General features: G+C 38.3%; 1 protein-coding gene across 4 annotated transcripts in view; it reads right to left on the bottom strand.

The window, feature by feature from the left end:
* The window catches only part of G3BP2 (G3BP stress granule assembly factor 2), a 78,435-nt gene that overhangs the window by 14,617 nt on the left and 44,485 nt on the right, over nucleotides 1–19,333 (bottom strand). For 2 of the 4 annotated variants that reach the window (XM_019467333.2, XM_019467351.2), the window contains exons 1-3: nucleotides 18,999–19,107; nucleotides 2,607–2,725; nucleotides 363–444 (exon numbers count right to left, since the gene is read on the bottom strand). In XM_019467333.2, coding sequence (XP_019322878.1) covers nucleotides 363–444; nucleotides 2,607–2,701 — 177 coding nt within the window. In that variant the 5' untranslated portion in view covers nucleotides 2,702–2,725; nucleotides 18,999–19,107. Of the gene's footprint in view, nucleotides 1–362; nucleotides 445–2,606; nucleotides 2,726–18,804; nucleotides 18,920–18,998; nucleotides 19,108–19,333 lie in introns of those variants that run through there. The other 2 variants (XM_019467348.2, XM_019467341.2) reach the window with 2 other exon arrangements.

Here is a 19,333-nt window from a genome sequence, read left to right as displayed (position 1 = left end):
AAGGCCAAATTCTGTATGTAATTCAGAGTCTAGCTAAAGTCCCACATCATCTACAAGGTCATAAGGTACATTTGGTTCTGTGCATCCCTGTAATAGAAGGCTTAGCCCATATTTTTATAAACTTAATACATTGTTCTCAACTGTTTCATGTATAAAATACATCAAGGATAGATAATAACCTATCTTCTCCTTGGTACCCAACCCAGTGTACTATCTTGTTTCAAACAAAATGGGTATTTATAAGAACTGAAAGCACATTTAAAAACTATTGTAACATACATTCTAGTTACAACTAATGATCACTTTCAAGAAGAAATCCATGGGCACAAAAAATCTAAAATGTGTATGAAATCGATACTTACATTTTGGCCATAAACAGCTTCCTGGGGCTTTCCACTAGCATCTACTCCACCATGAACATAGGAAGAATTCCTTCCATAAAACCTATAAGGCCAGTGATAATTGATTAACATTCAAATCTAAGAGGCAGCAAAGTTCTGGTTTAAAAGAGACATAGCTTGTATGTCTGGCTCCATCCCTCATTAGTTGTATAATCTTGATGAAGTTACTTACGGTCCTTAAGTTCAGTTTCCTTGGTCATCAAAAACAACAGTAACTACTCCATAAGGCTGTTGTAAGGATTAAGTGATTAATGACAGAATTTTTAGTGTTCCTGGCACTCTGAATATACATGCAATCATTTGCTATTCTCATCTAATTCCTATCCAATCTTCTTAAATGAAAGAATGAGATATTCAAAATACATTCTAAATACTGATGCTGTAGTAAGTAACTGACCCAGTTTTCCCTTCAAATACAGTAACTCAGTTATCTAGGTTTGGGAAATCAGATGCTGTTTAACATTCTACTCAAAGTTCCAAATGATTACTAATTCCAAAGGCTTAGATTAAAACAGTTTAGTTAGATTTATAATAATTCAAACAATTCAGAGACCAAATAAGAAAATTTACATTTCATTATCTATTATATCATTAATATTTTATACTGCTCTTAAGTACATGATAAACTAGTGTTTCTACGGCATTACCTAAAGCAATTAGAATATCCTTCTAAATTAAGATTATCAAACACACAATGTTAATTCTTTCATAAAGAGAACTCAGCTCCTATTGTTAATGAAACATGTAAGACTTCCTCTATGCCAAGCAAAGTTCTCTGATTGCCCTCACAACCTCATTAAATAAGCGCTCTTTTGTAAATGAGCAAACTGAGGTTCACAAGAGGTTAAATTAACTCTCTGAAGACTACACAAGTGGGGTAGTAGCTAAGACATGAAATGAACCCAGACAGTCCCGCTCTATAGTCTATGCTTTTAACTACTATCTGTATTTTTAAGTTTACACTATTTTCTTGCAAACATGTAACTTCTGGCAAACTTTCTTGCAAACGTGAACTTCTATCATTTTTCTGGAGCACAATTTGGCTGTAGAGTGTATGTAAGAAATGTCTTAGAAATGATCATACCTTTGATTTAACAATTCTACGTGTAGGAACTTAGTAACTAGAAAGGTGCACAAAGATACACGTGTAAGGATACTCACCAAAGTCTGTTAAAAAGTAAAAAATTATAAATACTTTTATTTGAAATGATAGAGAGCCTTAATGTCACTACAAAAAAAGTTCCCTGTTTAATATCTACGTTATATAAACACTAAATTTCAGACAAGGAAAGGCCCTATTAAATCCATTCTCCCCTCCCCACTCTAAACTCCTTTACACACACTGTCAACAAAAATGTCTTTTATTTCTATAATTAGAAAAATGTACAGGTATTTATTTTTGGATTTTTTTTTTTTTGAGGAAGGGCATTAGTTATAGAAACAGGTCTTGAATAATGCAAGGCATATTTCAAAATCTAACTTTAGAATGTCCTTAGAAGAGGACCTAGCTAAAAGAATCCAAGTCCTTTTAATAGCTTTTCCCACATGAAGTGGCAATGATTTATCCTTTAACTCATGTGGCTGGTACAACAAATAATTGCAAAGCCTAATCCACCTGCTAAAATACACAGGAAGAACAAAAATTATAAATACTACTTACAATATAAATCAATTTCATTTCAAATTCTAGAAAAATTCTAGAAAAAATAAGCTTACAGATGTCCAACTCTTGCCAAAATAGTAAACAAGGCTACTGTTGTTGTTGTACCAAGGAACAGTATTTTGCAGATCAGAAGAAATTTTCACCAGTCACTTAAATGATTCATTTTCTAACACTGCTATAAGAAACTTAAAAGACAACTTACATCCATAATTTCAAACTGCAGATTAGAATCCATCAGTTGGTCAAGCCCAAGAAAAACACTCCACATTATACACATGTACATTTTATACAAATTATATAAATGTTGTATTTTATACAAAATACTCAAGAATATAATTGTGTATGTGTGTATGATGTGAAGCGTTTTTCTTACTGCAGATTTCATTTTTAAAAAAATCGGTTTTAGCCATCAGGCAGTTGAAATATTGGATATGGTTTGCAAAGAAACAATCAGAACATGAGACAGGAAAGACGACATATATGTAGTTCTACTCAAGAAAATAATCTAAATAAAAATACCAAATAATCCATTCAGAATTTACCTGTGTAAATATTCTGGAGCTTTATTCAGCAAAGTATAATATTGCCTCACAAACTCCCGCCCTACAAGCAGCGGACTGGGCTTCTCCATAACCATTTCTTTGCTGCACAATGTCAAATGCTAAGGGAGCAAACACAAAAATGATTATTAAAAAGTCATGTTCATAAACTTTCAGGAAGGAAATTTTCTTAGCCATACAAATAGGAATAAAGAAAATTAATGCATTTGTTTAAAAGCAATTTATAACAACAAAATCATAACTTCCCAACAACTACTGGTAAATTCCAACATTCACAGTTCCTTCATCTCTATTCCTCCAGGGAGGGTGGGGGTGGGGAGTGTCACACAGTTCTTTCTCTTATTCCCAAGAGGGTACTATGCTGCCTCACACAATGAACACCATAACCAAGTCTTTCTGTCCACAGTACCTTTCTCCTTTTGGGGACTATAATCTATGTCCTTGGATTCCAATGGTTTATTTTTAAAAGTCAGACAAAGGCACCAGTTAGGACCAGGAGATTACACTTATCATGGGAAACTATAGACTTGTATCTTCTTTGTATTCTCTCTCCTTGGAATTATTTCACTGCCTTCAAAATGATAATGATTACCATAAAAAATAAGCAATAACCTGGTGCACCTGAGTGGCTCAGTCGGTTGGGCTGTCCAACTTTGGCTCAGGTCATGATCTCACAATTCGGGAGTTTGAACCCCAGATTGGGCCTCCTACTGTCAGCCTGTCAGTGCAGAGCCCACTTAGGGTCCTATGTCCTGTCCCTCCCCCACCCCTATCCCACTAATGCTCTCCTAAAAATAAATAAATATATTTAAAAAATTTTTTAAAAATCAGCAGACAATATGTTTTACATTTGGCCTACGTCCAGTTATTTCTTTCCATTAACTAAGTAAGCATTTACTACATTGCCAGGTGCTATTAATAAAGGGGATACCTGATGAACAAGATTAAGATAGGGCTAAAGAAGTTTATAATCTACCCAAAAACCAAATAATCCAGTGAAGAAACGGGAAAAAGACATGAATAGACACTTCTCCGAGAAAGACATCCAGATGGCCAACCGAAACACGAAAAAATGCTCAACATCACTCATCATCAGGGAAATACACACCAAAACCACAATGAGATACCACCTCACACCCCTCAGAACAGCTAACATTAACAACTCAGGCAACAACAGATGTTGGTGAGGATTTGGAGAAAGAGGGTCTCTTTTGCATTGCTGGTGGGAATGCAAACTGGTGCAGCCACTCTGGAAGACAGTATAGAGGTTCCTCAAAAAATTAAAAAATAGAACTACCCTACGACCCAGCCATTTATCTACTAGGAATTTATCCACGGGATACAGGTGTGCTGTTTTGAAGGGGCACATGCACCCCAATGTTTACAGCAGCACTATCAACAATAGCCTAAGTATGGAGAGAGCCCAAATGTCCATCGATGGATGAATGGATAAAGATGTGGTGTATATATATACACAATGGAGAATTACGTGGCAATCAAAAAGAATGAAATCTTGCCATTTGGAACTATGTGGATAGAACTAGAGGGTATTATGCTAAGCCAAATAAGTCAGAGAAAGACAAATATCACATGACTTCTCTCATATGAGGACTTTAAGACACAGAACAGATGAACATAAGGGAAGGGAAGCAAAAATAATATAAGAACAGGGAAGGGGACAAAACATAGGAGACTCTTAAATATGGAGAACAAACAGAGGGTTGCTGGAGGGGGGATGGGCTAAATGGGTAAGGGGCACTAAGGAATCTACTCCTGAAATCACTGTTGCACTATATGCTAACTAATTTGGATGCAAATTAAAAAAATAAATAAAAATTTTAAAAATGAAAAAAAAAAGTTTACAATCTGGTGAAATTTATGAAACAAAACAAAGAAGCAAAGGGAAAAAAATAAGAGAGACAAATCAAGAAACAGACTCTTGGGAGTGCCGGTTGGTAGAGCTGGAGACTCTTGATCTCAGGGTTATGAGTTTGAGCCGCACATCAGACATGGAGCCTATTTTAATAAGTAAATAAATAAATAAATGAGGGGCGGGGAGGAAGGGGAAAGAAAACAAACAAACAGACTCTTAATTATAGAGAACTGATGATTACCAGATGGGAAAGGGGTGGGGGGACAGGTACAGGGTGATGTATAGAAGCACTGAATCAGTATATCATACACCTAAAATTAACGTAATAATGTAAAGTTTATAATTTGTCGTGGAATATAAACAAGCACATAGGGAACAGAATGGTTAGGCACTATGATAAAGTACTGTTAAGCTCAAATCTCAAAGGCCAGATCAAGAAAAACAAACACAATCAAAGCAAGGGAGGGAGGGTTTGTGCTGACAGGGAGGGGGCTTAAAAAATTAAAAAGAAAACAAATAGAAAATAAAAATAGAAACACAATCACTTACTTTTTTCATGTTTATTTCTGACAGGGAGAAAGAGAGAGAGAGGGAGAGAGAAAGGGAGACAGAGATCTGAAGCAGGCTCTGCGCTGAGAGCACAGAGCCCAAGGTAGGACTCAAACTCACAAACCATTAGATGGTGACCTGAGTTGAGCCAAGGTTGAACACTTAACTGACTGAAACACCCAGGTGTCCAGAAATACAATCACTTAAAGTAAATGCCTTACAAGGTGCCTGTGTGGCTCAGTCAGTTGAGCATTTGACTCTTGAACCAGTTCAGGTCATGATCTTGCAGTCTTGAGATTGAACTCCCAGTAGGGCTCTGCGATGAGTGTGGAGACTGCTTGAGATTCTCTCGCTCCCTCTCTCTCTCTGCCCTTCCCTCCCTTCCCCTCCTTCTCGCTCTCAAAATACATGAAACTTAAAAAAAAAATTACTAACATGATTATAGCCCCCAGAACAGTCAAAATTATTAAGAATCAGAAAAGAGAAAAAAAAAGTAAAAAGTTAAATATTACTTGTTTAAATATATATTTATAATTAAACATCCTTTCCTACTACACTTAAAAGTACTGGAAAAAATTCACAGTATCTATGTGTACCTATAGGTCAACTGGGATGAGTTTAAATTCCTGCTTAACAAATAAATCTCAATGTAGGTTTCCTTTAAACAAAAAATTTTACAGCCAAAAATAAGCTGCCATAATCATTACAACTGTGATAAAACATTATTTAAAACATTATTTAAAAACATTTAAATAAAAACATTATTTAAAATTATTTTATTTAAAATTTTATTAAATAAAACATTATTTAAAAACATTTAAATAAAAATCAGGTTATCAACCACAGCAGAGCCTATAGGAAGACTGTAGCTCTGTAGCTCCTGTGTGGCTCGGTCGGTTAAGTGTCTGACTTTGGCTCAGGTCATGATCTAGCAGTTTGTGGGTTCGAGCCCTGCGTCAAGTTCTGTGCTGACAGCTCAGAGCCTGGAGCCTGCTTCAGATTCTGTGTCTCCCTCTCTCTCTGCCCACCCCACCCCCCACTTGTGCTGTGTCTCTCTCTCTCAAAAATGAAAAAATTAAATAATAAACATTAAAAAAAGTTTTAAAAAATGTAGCTCTATATAATCCCAGTGACTCCCAATTCAGTTTTCACATAATGCTCTCTCCTTTTACAACTGTCTTGAAATAGTAAACAACAAATCTGTTTAAATTTTTAAATAGCATCTTACTTGCTTTCAAAAATAGTGAATCCAAAAAAAGAAAAAAAGTTAATTCACTGCTTCCAGTGGCAGGGTCTAGGGATAGGGCAGTGGCAAGAAGAAGCCCCTGAAGCAGCTAGAAGAGGTAAAGTGAAGGCCATGGGGGAAGGCTCCTCTGGCCACAGGAGGAATGGAGAAATCTAGCAAAAAGTAAGCAGTTTCTTCTGTCTCCATCAGGAGATAGTGATCCTTACTGCTGTTTAAAACATCTGCATTCTCTGCCATAAAATCTGTTGCCACCAAGAGGTAGAAAGAAGTGTTGTGTTGGAGCCTTCTGTACATTCAAGAATAAACTTTGGAAAAAAAAGAAAAAAAGAAACAACATACAGCGGGGGCTCATCTCTTTATTTCTTGTTACTTAGCTATTTCTACCTTACTCTGAGGTCAGAGCAAACCCAACCTAGAATCCTGCCAGTCTGTTCTTCAGTCTTTTGTTCTCCCTTGAATTCTGTACCACTTACAAATAAACCAACTCATAAAAAAAAAAAAAAAAAAAAAAAAAAAGAGAGAGAGAGAGAGAAAAGAAAAAATTCACAAAGCAGAATCAGATACTGTCATTTCAGGTGCCATTAGTTTCCTCCAAAACCTAAAACTTCCAGTAAGGATTAACAAACCCTAATGCATAAAAGAACTCTCATTTGCTATATATTTAAAGTAACAAAGCTAAAGCTACACAGTATTTTTATTTTGAATAAGTGTGAAGTACTTATCTAGTAAAATTAATGTGAAAATTATATATACTTTTTTAATGTTTATTTATTTTGAGAGACAGAGAGAAAGAGAGAGCAAGTGCATGCATGAGCAGGCGGGGAGGGGGGAGGAGGGAAGAGAGTCCCAAGCAGGCTCCTTGGGCTGTGGTAAAGTTAATCTCACAAACTGAGATCATGACCTGAGCTGATAATCAAGAGTCAGAAATTTAACCCACTGAGCCACCCAGGCACCCCTTAAGTTTGCATTTATAATTCATGCACAGCCAATGTATATCACAATCTAGTCAAGAGGAAAAACAAAAGAACCAAATTACACATTCAGAATAAATGTGATTACAAGAACAACTGTGCAATTCTTATTATTCACAGCAAAGTATTCAACTCATAGGTAAGCAATTTCTGGGATTTGGGTCCTTCCATTTTTTTTTTTTTTTTTTAATGATCAAAAAGAAACCTCTGAACATGGGACTAAGAAAGATTTTAACTATCTAAGACCAATGAAAGAGTTAGCTTTTGGGATCTCAATTTTCTAATTTATAAATTGAGATGTGACCTCTGGTCAAACCTACAAGACGATACAGTTCAACAAAGATAGCCGAGATTAAAGGATTCTTCTGTAAAAGGGAATCTTCATGTGGTTGTTAGCCTCTAGCACCTTCCAAGATTAAGAGCAATTATCATCTAACATCTTTTTGGATAAAGTAAAATTCTATGTATTAAACCCCACTTTTTCCTATGAACATTTGAAAATATGGAGATTTGTGTCACACTGGGATGCACAATATAAATTCACTTTTCCATGTCAATTAAAAATAATCAGTCCTATCTATTCATCCAAATACCAACATGATTATATGTGGCCTCCGAGATATAATTTACAGAGCCTCAACTACTTCAGAGATCATCCTACTTTCCAACTTTACCCCACTTAATCCCTGTGTATCTTTATCAACATCCTTTTATTCATTCTTGTTTCTTAAAATGTTTCTTCTCCATTTGCCTAGACTAATTCCTGAAGCATAGCTACTCCAGCTCTCATGGGAAATTGCTCTGTATCAACTGGCACTATCTTTTCTGAATCTCTTAATACCAGTGAGAGAGGAGTGGAGGAAAGAAAATTAACACATATACACAAATAAGAGAAAAGACAGTCACACTGGGCTTCATCTTACAATATACTTCAATTTCAAAGTAAGTTAAAAAAAAAAAAAATCAAAGGAACTGGTTCCTTTGGCTATTTTGATACCTTTGGTATCAACAAAAGGAACTTTTGGTTCCTTCCTTGATTAAAACTTCAGCTTCTAGTTAAGTACTTAAGATTTGTTTGCTCACTTTTTGGTTAAAGGTTGGGTAAATCACTAACTGGTATAATGGAGCTGCCCCTAAAGCACACAATCTCAGGCTACAATATAATGTCTAAAATGAGCTGACAATTCTATTCTACTTTGTACAAGTACTGGATAAAGAGTAAATGGACATCACAGGAAGGTAGATTTAGGTTCAAATAATCCAAGAATAACCAGAATAGAGCTACTTCATAAATAGCCAGTCAATGTAGGTATTTATCTCAGAGACACAATTCTGCACAATTTAGCAGAAATCTAGTAAAACAGTCTATGTCTAACAACATTTAGGTTGCTCCAACACTACGATTCTAGAAGTCTACTAAACAAGATTCCTACTCCAATACTCACTCCATCCCTCCCTATCTTTAATGATTGAAACCCCATGCATTTATTTGGGCCCAGGTATTGTCCCCCTGAAAACCTTTCCTGATTCAAAAGACTATAACTATCTTTCCTCTGGATTCTCAAAGTACTTTTTATTAATCATATTGTTCCCTAAATTAATAACTGTGCATTAGTCTTCCTCATCTCTCCTCCACTCTCAAATATTATAATCTGGGCTCTCCCTTAAATATAATTCTCCAGAAAGTCACAATTCTGAAAACTCCAAAGACCTTCCTCAGTCTTCCTCTTATCTGCATTACCATTGTTGATAGCCTACTCCTAATGCTTTTAGATTTCTATGATAAGGCAACTTTCCTTCTCATCAAAATGCAGAAGTTCTCAAAATTCTGTCTTCTAACCTGGCAGTTTCACAATCTAAGGGCTTTAGCTCTCATATCTACCTAAAAAGGATAGCTGGTCTCTACCATAGACTCAAATTTTACATTTTTAACCCCCTGCTGAATACCCACATGTGACTTCACAGGTTACTCAATATATGCAACCCTCCCCAGATACACAAAAAACTTTATTTCTGTTAATGGCACCATCTTCTTGGCTCAAATGCTCAGTCCTAAATGATTTTCCTTCTTTAAGCTTCAAATGATGAAATCCTAACAACTCAAAAGTCTTCTGCAATTTGTCTCATCCTTTCTGCTCCCACTGAATTCACATTCTTTACATCTTCAAGTCTTCCAAGCTTATCATGTGCAGCATACTTTAAATACAAACATCTGCATTCAGTTTGAAGCATAAGGCATTACACAAAAATCCAGCCTGAAATTCATGGTCCTAACCAACTTTTCAAATTTATCTCCCATCACATTTCTCACCTCTGTAACAAATTCTGTGTTTGAAGAACACTATGCCACTCCCCATCATTCCCTGAACCTGCGATTTTCATTCTTTAGGCCACTGTCTTACCTCATTCAACATATGCTGGGTGAATAGGTGAGACAACACGCATTCTTTCAATGTTTATTGAATGTCCACTCTACATGTGTCAGAAATTATGCAAGGAAAAACAATGGTGAACATGAAGGACTTCATCTGCTGCTCCAAAGAAATTTACAGTCCAGTGGGAGACAGAAGTCCTAAACACAATTATGTGATAAATGCTACAGCCCTACCACAAAGAATATACCACTTGAAAACTGGAACAGGAAGAAACTGGACATGCAGAAAATGAAGTGAATATTCTAAGCCAAAGCCAAAAAAGAATTTTTAGGGGATGACTATCTCCTCGAAACCTCATACCACCGAATCTTTCCCCTTTTCATTCTTCAAAAACCTGCTCAAGATCTCATTCCAATCTCCCTCTAGCTTTCTGAGCTAGGTCCATCAGACAGGATTAACCATTTCTTTCCCTTAGTATTATGTATCTCTTCTTTAGCTCTTATTAACGCATTTAATCCTAATAATGTGTGTACATGTGTATAGGCACTCCCCTCTATTTGGAAGACTCCTCTGTGCTAATGCTAAGCATAAGCCTGGCAGTGTCATGCTTCCAGGAGATGCTCAAGAGACGTCTTTGTAGCATCCACCATAACTGTGCTCATAATACTATTAAAGTATCTGTTCTGATACTAAAGACCTCTTAAAAAAAGAGCAGCAACCTACTAAAATACAAAGATATTTCAATAGCTAATGAATAAAACTATAGACAAATGTCAGTGAATAGATGAAACAAAATCATTAAGCATGCAATTTTAAGCTATCTTTAAAGTTAACCAACCACCTATGCTCCTGTGCATATTTATGCGTAAATGTACAGGTGTACACAGTCACCTACATGAACGCATGCTACTCCTATAATAATGAAGTTAGAGTGTTTTGATATTAAAAGGTCAACAATGAAATACAGCATAGCAGTTTGGGCACAAATACTTTTAAGAACTTTTAAACTTTAAAATCAGAACTTAAAGCTCTAATTTTAGAACTTTAAGAAATTTTAGAAATCCCACCCCCCAAAAATTGGCATTACAAGAGACCTACACAATATACTCCTTTCAAAGGTACCAAAGTAATTTTATCTTTTCAACAAAAAGATCTGGGGACAATCTGACATCCACACATTAAAAACAAAAGGGGGGCACTTGGTGGCTCAGTTGGTTAAGGGTTGGACTTCAGCTCAGGTCATGATTTCACAATTTGTGAGACCGAGTCCCTTATCGGGCTCCATGCTAACAGTGTAGAGCCTACTTGGGATTCTCTCTCTGTCCCTTCTCTCTGCCCTTTCATGTGCTCGTGTGCTCTCTCTCAATATAAATAAACTTTAAAAACATAAATGAACAAAAGGAAGTCTGCCTCATACTTTCTCACCTGCATATAAAAATCATCTTGAAATGGACCACAGACCTAAACATAAAACCTAAAACTTTAGGCTTCTAGAAGAAAACTTTTAGGGGTGTCTGGGTGGCTCAGTCAGTTGAGTGTCCAACTTCGGCCCAGGTCATGATCTCACAGATCATGAGTTCGAGCCCCCGCATCGGGCTCTCTGCTGTCAGCACAGAGCCTGCTTTGGATCCTCTGTCCCCCCTCTCTGCCCCTCCACTCACCCCAAACGTGCATGCTCTCTAAAATAATAAACATTTTAAAGTATATACTATTTTTGGGGCACCTGGGTGGCTCAGTCAGTTAGGTGTCTGACTTCGGCTCAGGTCATGATCTCGCAGTCTGTGAGTTCAAGCCCCACATCAGGCTCTGTGCTGACAGCTCAGAGCCTGGAGCCTGTTTCAGATTCTGTGTCTCCCTCTCTCTCTGACCCTCCCCGATTCATACTCTGTCTCAAAAATAAACGTTAAAAAATTAAAAAAATTAAATAAAATAAAAAAATAAAAATATATACTATTTTTAAAAAGAAAACTTTTGTAACCTTAGGTTAAATAAAGTAGGTAAGACACAAAAAGAATTATTAAAAAAAACCTGACAAATTGGACCTCCATCAAAATGTAAAACTTCTCATTTAGAATCATCACTTAGAAAATAAAGACAAACCAGTCTGAAATGATAAAGGACTTGTATCTAGAAAAAAACAGATTTCTCATAACTTAAAAAAAAAAAGCATTATTGAAAGCTAAACAAGTTAGTATTACAGAATTCTATTGACAGGACATTCTGCAAAATGCAAAACTACAGGGTTAAACCTATCAGAGACTGAAGATACAAAGGACTATAAAGAAACAGGAGATAACTTCTGGTGAAGGGAATATCTTGGATCTTGACCATGGTAGTGGTTTCATAACTATATGTCTGTCTAAAGTCATTAAACTGCACATGAAGAATAGTCTCTACTGTTGGTAAATTATTCAAATTTTAAATTCGGCAATACAATTATGCTTCATTATGTCAATTATTTCATGAACTTTCATGGAAAATCCCTCAACACAATGTAGGAGAAGCACGATATCCTGAAATTGAGAACATTCCACAGTTCAAAAAAAGGGGCAATTTATTCAAAGTTGGTATCTTCCACCTATAAAATTAACAAAAATGAAAATGATTGGTAATATCCAGTTAAGGGGTGTGGGGAAAATGGGCTCTTACACAGTGTTAGTGAAAATAAACATTTTTACAACCTTTAGGAGATGTAATTTTGCAGTTTTAATCAACTTAATTAAAAATGAACATATATAACCACTAAGCCATTTCTAAGACACATTACAAAGAAATACACAATTGAACAGAGATGTATATTTAACACTGTTCATTGCCACTAAAGAAAATCAAGCAGGCTAGGGGCACCTGGGTGCCTCAGTCAGTTAAGCGTCGGGATTTTAGCTCAGGTCATGATCTTGCAGCAGTTCAGGAATTCAAACCTCATATCTGGCTCTGCACTGGCAGAGCAGAGCCTGTTTGATATTCTCTGTCTCCCTCTCTCTCTGCCCCTCCCCCACTCTCATTTTTTTCTTTCTCTCAAAATAAGACTTTTTAAACTTAAAAAAAAAAATAAATAAATAAATAAAGCAGTCTAAATTCCATCAAGAGGTAAATGGAGGCACCTAAATGGCTCACTCGGTTAAGCAGCTGACTTCAGCCCAGACCATTCTCATGGTTTGAGAGTTTGAGTCCCTCGTCGAGCTCTGTGCTGACAGCCCAGAGCCTGGATAGAGGCTGCTTCTGATTCTGTGTCTCCCTGTCTCTCTGCCCCTGCCCTGCCCACACTCTGTCTCTCTCTCAAAAACAAAAAAAAACAATTAAATGGAAAGCTATAAAATACAAAATTATGCACTGATTTAAAGTAAAATAGGAGAAGGATGCCTGGGTGGTCTCTCCCTCTCTCTCTGTCCCTCCCCACTCTCTCTCAAAAATAAATAAGCTTAAAAAAAAAAGTAAAATAGGGGCGGATAGGAAAGTATAAATGTGGGCAAGAAAGACCGTCTGCAAAAGTAATAACCAAATTGTAGAATAATGTTACAAACTCCATCTTTGAAAAAAAGCATGATAAAAACATACATACAAATGGGTTATGGGTCTACAAAAAAAAAAAAAAAAAAAAAAGAATGCAAGCTACATACCCATTCTTAACACCACTAGTAAGACATTAAATTAAGACATTAAAATTTTCACTTAGTTTCTGATAACTTTCTAACAGATACATGTTACTGGTTACAAAATAGGACTCTAGGGGTGCCTTGCTGGCTCAGTCAGTAGAGCAAGCAACATCTTAATCTTGGGGTCATAAGTTTGAGCCCCACACTGGGTGTAGAGAGTACTAAAAAAATAAGCTTAAGAAAAAAAATTAAGAAAAAAGAAAACATGGCTCTAGAATAAAGGCCAAAAGTGTGTGAATACACTTACCACTACTAGTAAAACAAAAAGGCAATCTCTGACATTATGCCTACTTTAGTGACAATTTATGAAGTTTAAGTGTGCTTAAATATCACCAACTAATTGAAGATAGGCTTCAGTAGATGGAGATGGAAGAAACAGACTAATACCATGTTGGAATTAAAATTGAGCAACTAGGGGTGCCTGGGTGGCTCGGGTCATGATCCCGGGATTCATGGGTTCAAGCCCCGCGTCCGGCTCTGTGCTGTAAGTTTGGAGCCTGGAGACCGCTTTGGATTCTCTGTCTCTCTGTCCCCTTCCCCGTTCGTTCTCTCTCTCTCAAAAATAAACATTAAAACTTAAAAAATAAAATAAAATAAAATAAAATAAAATAAAATAAAATAGAGCAGCTACATACAGAAAGACTAATAAAGAACTTACTGCCTAGGATCCTAAGCAGCACCCTCCAACATCAAGGTTTCCAAAAGGTGATTTATAAAACATTTGCTATGCTTACCTGATAGAATAAACTGAACCCCAACTATAATATAAAAAACATCAATTCACGTGCAGTCATTAAAATACTTTCAAAGACAATAAAACCACCAAAGAAAACACACTGAACACAATTCAAAACTTACAAGGTATGATTTCAACAATGTAAAGGCTATGCATGCACCTGGACAAGAAAATGAAATTAATTTTTCAGATCTACTATAGCAAAATAGTTATCAGAGCAGATTACAATAGAAAAGACAAGGGAGACACTGTATGGCTCAGTCCTTTAAGTGTCTGACTCTTGATTTAGCCTCAGGTCTCAATCTCACGGTTTATAGGGCTAGGATGGAGCCCCGCTTGGGATTCTCTCCCCCTTTCTTTCTGCTCTTTCCCCACTCACAACTCTCTTAAAATACGTAACTTAAAAAAAAAAAAAAAAAAAAAAAAAGAGGCCCCAAGCAAAATAATTTTGTATTCCAACAGTTCTCTTTAATCTCAGGGATCTCTGAAATGGCATCTCCATTCTTATTAAAGCGACGTCTCCATTATCCACACGGTGATAGATCTACATATAATCATAACATCTAACTATAACTATTAGCTTCAAACACCTGCCAGCAACCACCACAGTATATAAACATCAAAACACACAATCAAAACTTCACTCTTTGAGGAGCCCGGAGTGTCCTGACCACAATTTATAAAAAGTGGTAACTGCCCAAGTTCTGGCGGGGAGATTTCACTCACTGCAAATTACAGACATGAAATTCCAGGTCACATTTGGTGGCTATTTCAATGCTTGGAGAAAAAAATAACGCAAATGAAAACTGCTAAGAAGCTGAGCTATGTCATCTTATTTAAAAAATAAATAATCAGGAAACTCAAAGAAAATGACAATTACAAAAATTTTTTTAACCTACAAAAAATATTTTTTCAGCCTACTGTAAGGTTATATGTACTATATCTTGATTCCTATAAAAATAATAAGATCTCTAGTGACAGGATGCAATTCTTTACCAGAAAGAAACTATGCTACCAAAGGCTATGTCTATGCTAGGACATAGCTAATCTCTACTGGGTACTGAACTACCTTTCCCCAGTAGTCAGGCCTAACCCCTTTGTCACTGAGCCATGGACTATACCCATTCTCAACACTTAATCATGTATTAAAACTGGAACTTCTGAAACTCCAGGTGACTTTACCAAAACAGCAATGAATCTCCTTCTTTTTTTTAAAGATTTTTTTTTTTTTTAATTTTTAAGTAATCTCTACATCCAACGTGGGGCTGGAACTCACAACCCTGAAATCAAGAGTGGCATGTTCTAGGGGCGCCTGGGTGGCTCAGTTAGGCATCCAACTCTTGATTGGGCTCAGGTCATGATCGATCTCATGATCTCACTGTTCATGAGTTCGAACCCTGCACCGGGCTCTGCGCTGACAGTGGGGAGCCTGCTTGGGATTTCTCTCTCCTTCCCCAACTCATGCTCTCTCTCTCTCTCAAAAATAAATAAACTTAAAAAAAAAATTGAAAGAGCGGCAAGTTCTACTGACTGAGCCAGTCAGTCGCCCCAACAATGAACACCTCTTTAGAGCAGAAACCTTCAATTTGTTGTAGCAGACCATAAAATGAAAGCATCACAAACAAGATCAAGTACCAGTGGCAGAAATAAATAAAAGGTAGTTGTAGATTCAGCCTTTCCTCAGGCCCCAAAAGTAAGGAGGCAAAACTTAAAGTTCAGAAACTCTTGAAAGTGACCAAGTATTATGCTGTCTCTGCACCTCCCCCACTCACGCATTGTCTCTCTCTCTCTCAAAAATAATAAACACTAAAAACAAATTTAAAAAAAGGCAGGGGGGGGGTGCCTGGGTGGCTCAGTCGGTTAAGCATCTGACTCTTGGTTTCAGCTCCAGTCATGATTCTCACGGATTGTGAGATCAAGCCCGGCATCAGACAGAGCAGAGAGCAGAGTCCTCTTAGGATTCTCTCTGTACCTCTCTCCTCAAAAATCAAAAACAAAAACAAAAAAACAATAAAAAACCCGATAAATGAAAAAGAACAGCTACAAATGCAAAAATATAAAAAAATTCTTTTTAAGTCAAACTGTTAGCTTATTTGGTACTGTTGGAAGGAGCTAAGAAACAGAAGACAGTAATAAAAGACAAAAAACCCAGGAGTCATCCCAAAATACCCACAATGCTATACCAAAATAAGGTAAAATACCTAGAAATTAAAAGATGTGAATAAGCTGAGGCACAGCCATCAAGAAACTGATTCTACTCCTTCTGAAGCCAGTCCAGAGTTCTGGGCGAAGAATCAATTTGTCTTAGCAGCTCTTAATCAAGTGTCCATCACTGCAGAGTAATGTAACCAAGCCATGTTTGCTGATGAAATTCTACTGAATTTAAATTCAGAAGCACCCTCAAGTTGTACCTATCAAACCCAGACTTTAGAAGGGATCACTGGTGCCTGGGTGGCTCAGTCGGTTAAGCATCTGACTTTGGCTCAGGTCATGATCTCACAAGTCCTGAGTTCGAGCCCCACATCAGGCTCTGTACTAACAGCTCAGAGCCTGGAGCCTGTTTCGGATCCTCTGTCTGTCTGTCTGTCTCTCAAAAACAAATAAACATTAAAAAAACAATTTAAAATAAAGGGGGGGGGTCATTCCCTGCCTCTATATCAACTCAGTGTAAAATGTGGGGGAAAAGTCTTAAAGAAACCTAAGAATGAACTTTCAATCCTTAAAAAAAAGTTTGTATTTTTTTTAAAAACTTTTTTTAATGTTTATTTATTTTGAGAGAGTGTGTGTTTGAGGGGGGAGAGGCAGTGAGAGAGGGAGAGAGAATCCCAAGCAGGCTCCTGCTGTCATGACCTGAGCAGAAATCAGAGTTGGATGTTTAACCAACTGGGCCACTCAGGCGCCCCAGGAATCTTCGATTCTGATAACGGGGAATCAACAGGAATAATTCTTCACAATAAGGAAACTGTTAAGAATCTAAACACACAATTAGTTATTTACAGATTTTCAACAACTGCTATCAAAATTTTCATTTTTGATTTCTCATAAGTAAAATATGGGCAATTATTTCCTGCTACCAACAGTGCCAATATTACTGAAACTCAAGAACTGGCTGCTCAGCTACTACTGAACACTCATTTAGGCTACCAAATTAAGACTTATTTTCTTCTTTCTTCTACTTCTGATCCCTAAGAAACCCACAAGTATTCTGATTCTCTTCACTCTTAACACTTCTTCACCACTAATATTTCAACCCCAAATATTAAAAAACCTGAACCATAACAGTTCTTAACAAGCAATCCATTTGAGGTCCTTATCCTCCCTACAATCCCAATAGCCTTTCAGAATTAAACAGCCTGGAGAGATGGTTATAACATAGGGACACACATGACTAATCCTAAAAATTTAAGAAAGCAGGAGGTACTATCACCAAAGAAACTACACATAATCCCGTTCTAAATTCAAACTAATCATACCATCTATCTTTTAAGACCAAGAATTTTGGATATCAAAATAACATTGGATACTAAAAGGGCTAAATGTTTACTTAGAAACTTTGTTCACATCTCTAAGGCTATATTAACTGCCAAATATGGAGCTAGACAAGGAATTCTCATCTTCTTTCCCTCTAACATATAGGGTTCCCTAATTGCGGTTTATGGTTCAGAGATCCAGGTACAGGAAATGCTCACATTTGGAGGACTAACACGGTGTGTGGAGCCTTGAACCTAAAAACCAGTATTTTAACCCAATTTGAAACCATAACAATTATATTGGGGGGGGGGGGGTCAACTTTACTATCGTTCCAGCTTCCGTGCACGAGTTTTGTTGTTTTTTTAAAGGGATCAAAAGCACCTACCGTCGGGGAAAAAAAAAAAAAAATCTGTTAAGAAATTAGGTATGCGTGGGGGGGGGGGGGAATTGATCTATGCGGAAAACTGTAGATGCAAATCTATATTCGCTCCAAATCGGCATAGAGCCATCTTAAGAAATCCGCTTTTTAAAGACGCAGATAAAATTCAATCAGATTCAACTAACAAAAATCAACACAATATAGGGAAGCTTATGTTTCTCTCCTAGACTATCCTTCCCGCCCCCAGCCCAAAAGTGGGGGAAGAGGAAGAAACCCATTCCTCAAAGCACTCAAACACCTTTTCTACTCCTGGATCAATAAAGGATCGTCTGCATAAAAAGAGTAGGAAGAAGATGCACGTTACATACATACATACATACATACACACACACACACACACACACACACACACACATACATAAACCGGGTTTCTGAACACGTTGGGGATAAACCCAAGGTGCGGGGTGAGGGGAGAGTCAAAGACCGCGGAACACTAGATACTGGGTAAGCAAAGCGGCGGCTGCTTTCAAACCCGGATTCTGTTTCGGTGCACAGAAATGGTGCCCGCAGGCCGCTACTTTCGCATCTGCGTCGCTTCTGCCTCCGCCGACACAGCCTCTTTTCCCCTCCCCCACGGGCGGGGCGGCGACGGCCTCCCCGCTCCCCTGAAACCGGGAATAAGAGACGCAAACGACTCGAAGACAAGGCTGGTGGGCTCCCCACCCTAAACCATCCTCTCCAGAAAGCCCACTCCTCCACGTCCCGAATTGAGCCTCCACCAGCGCGCCTTTGGGAGCTGCTGCGTCCCCTTTCCCAGCTCGCCACCTCATCTCCAACAAATCCGGGCCCCACCTGTGCCCGCGGAGCCCTCCGTCCACACAACGCACGCCAGTCACCTCCCTTCTCACGCGGCCTATCCCTCACCTGCGAGGAAAGGCTCGGCTTCTTCCACGCACACACGGCAGCGTAGGCAGCCAGCAAGAACAATGTCTCTCTCTGCCCCGACACCTCCGACACTGGGGCTCACGCACAGGACGGTTGCCTCGAGCCGCGGCCAGCGAAGGGAATGTCCCCTTCCGACCACCACACCAACCTCCCTTCCCGGCCCCCGTACACACCTCCAACCAACAGCGGCGGCGGGTACGTCGCGCGGAGGTCAACAGGAGAGTCGCCGAGGACCGGCTGCAGTGGCTTCTTCTCGCTCGCCACCCCCTCCCTCCGACAAACCTGAAGCCTCGGAAGCCGGAGAGTCGCGAGCTCGCTTCCCTTACAACCACCTCTTCCCGGGCGCCAGGCGCTGCGGCGAGCGACAAGGAACACGGACGTCCCGCCCCCTTTGCCGCCGCCCCCTCTTATTGTTTTACCCCTGCCGAAAGGGCTGGGGAACCCCCCAGCACGACTTCAGCCAATCACGCATCTCCTTCGCGAGCAGGACCCAACCTTCTCGCGTTTC

The sequence above is a fragment of the Panthera pardus genome, unplaced genomic scaffold (genome assembly GCF_024362965.1).
Source record: "Panthera pardus isolate Hobbes unplaced genomic scaffold, ASM2436296v1 HiC_scaffold_13, whole genome shotgun sequence".
Lineage (NCBI taxonomy): Eukaryota > Metazoa > Chordata > Mammalia > Carnivora > Felidae > Panthera > Panthera pardus.
Note: the sequence above shows the minus strand (reverse complement) of the source record. Positions and strands in the feature narration are given on the sequence as shown.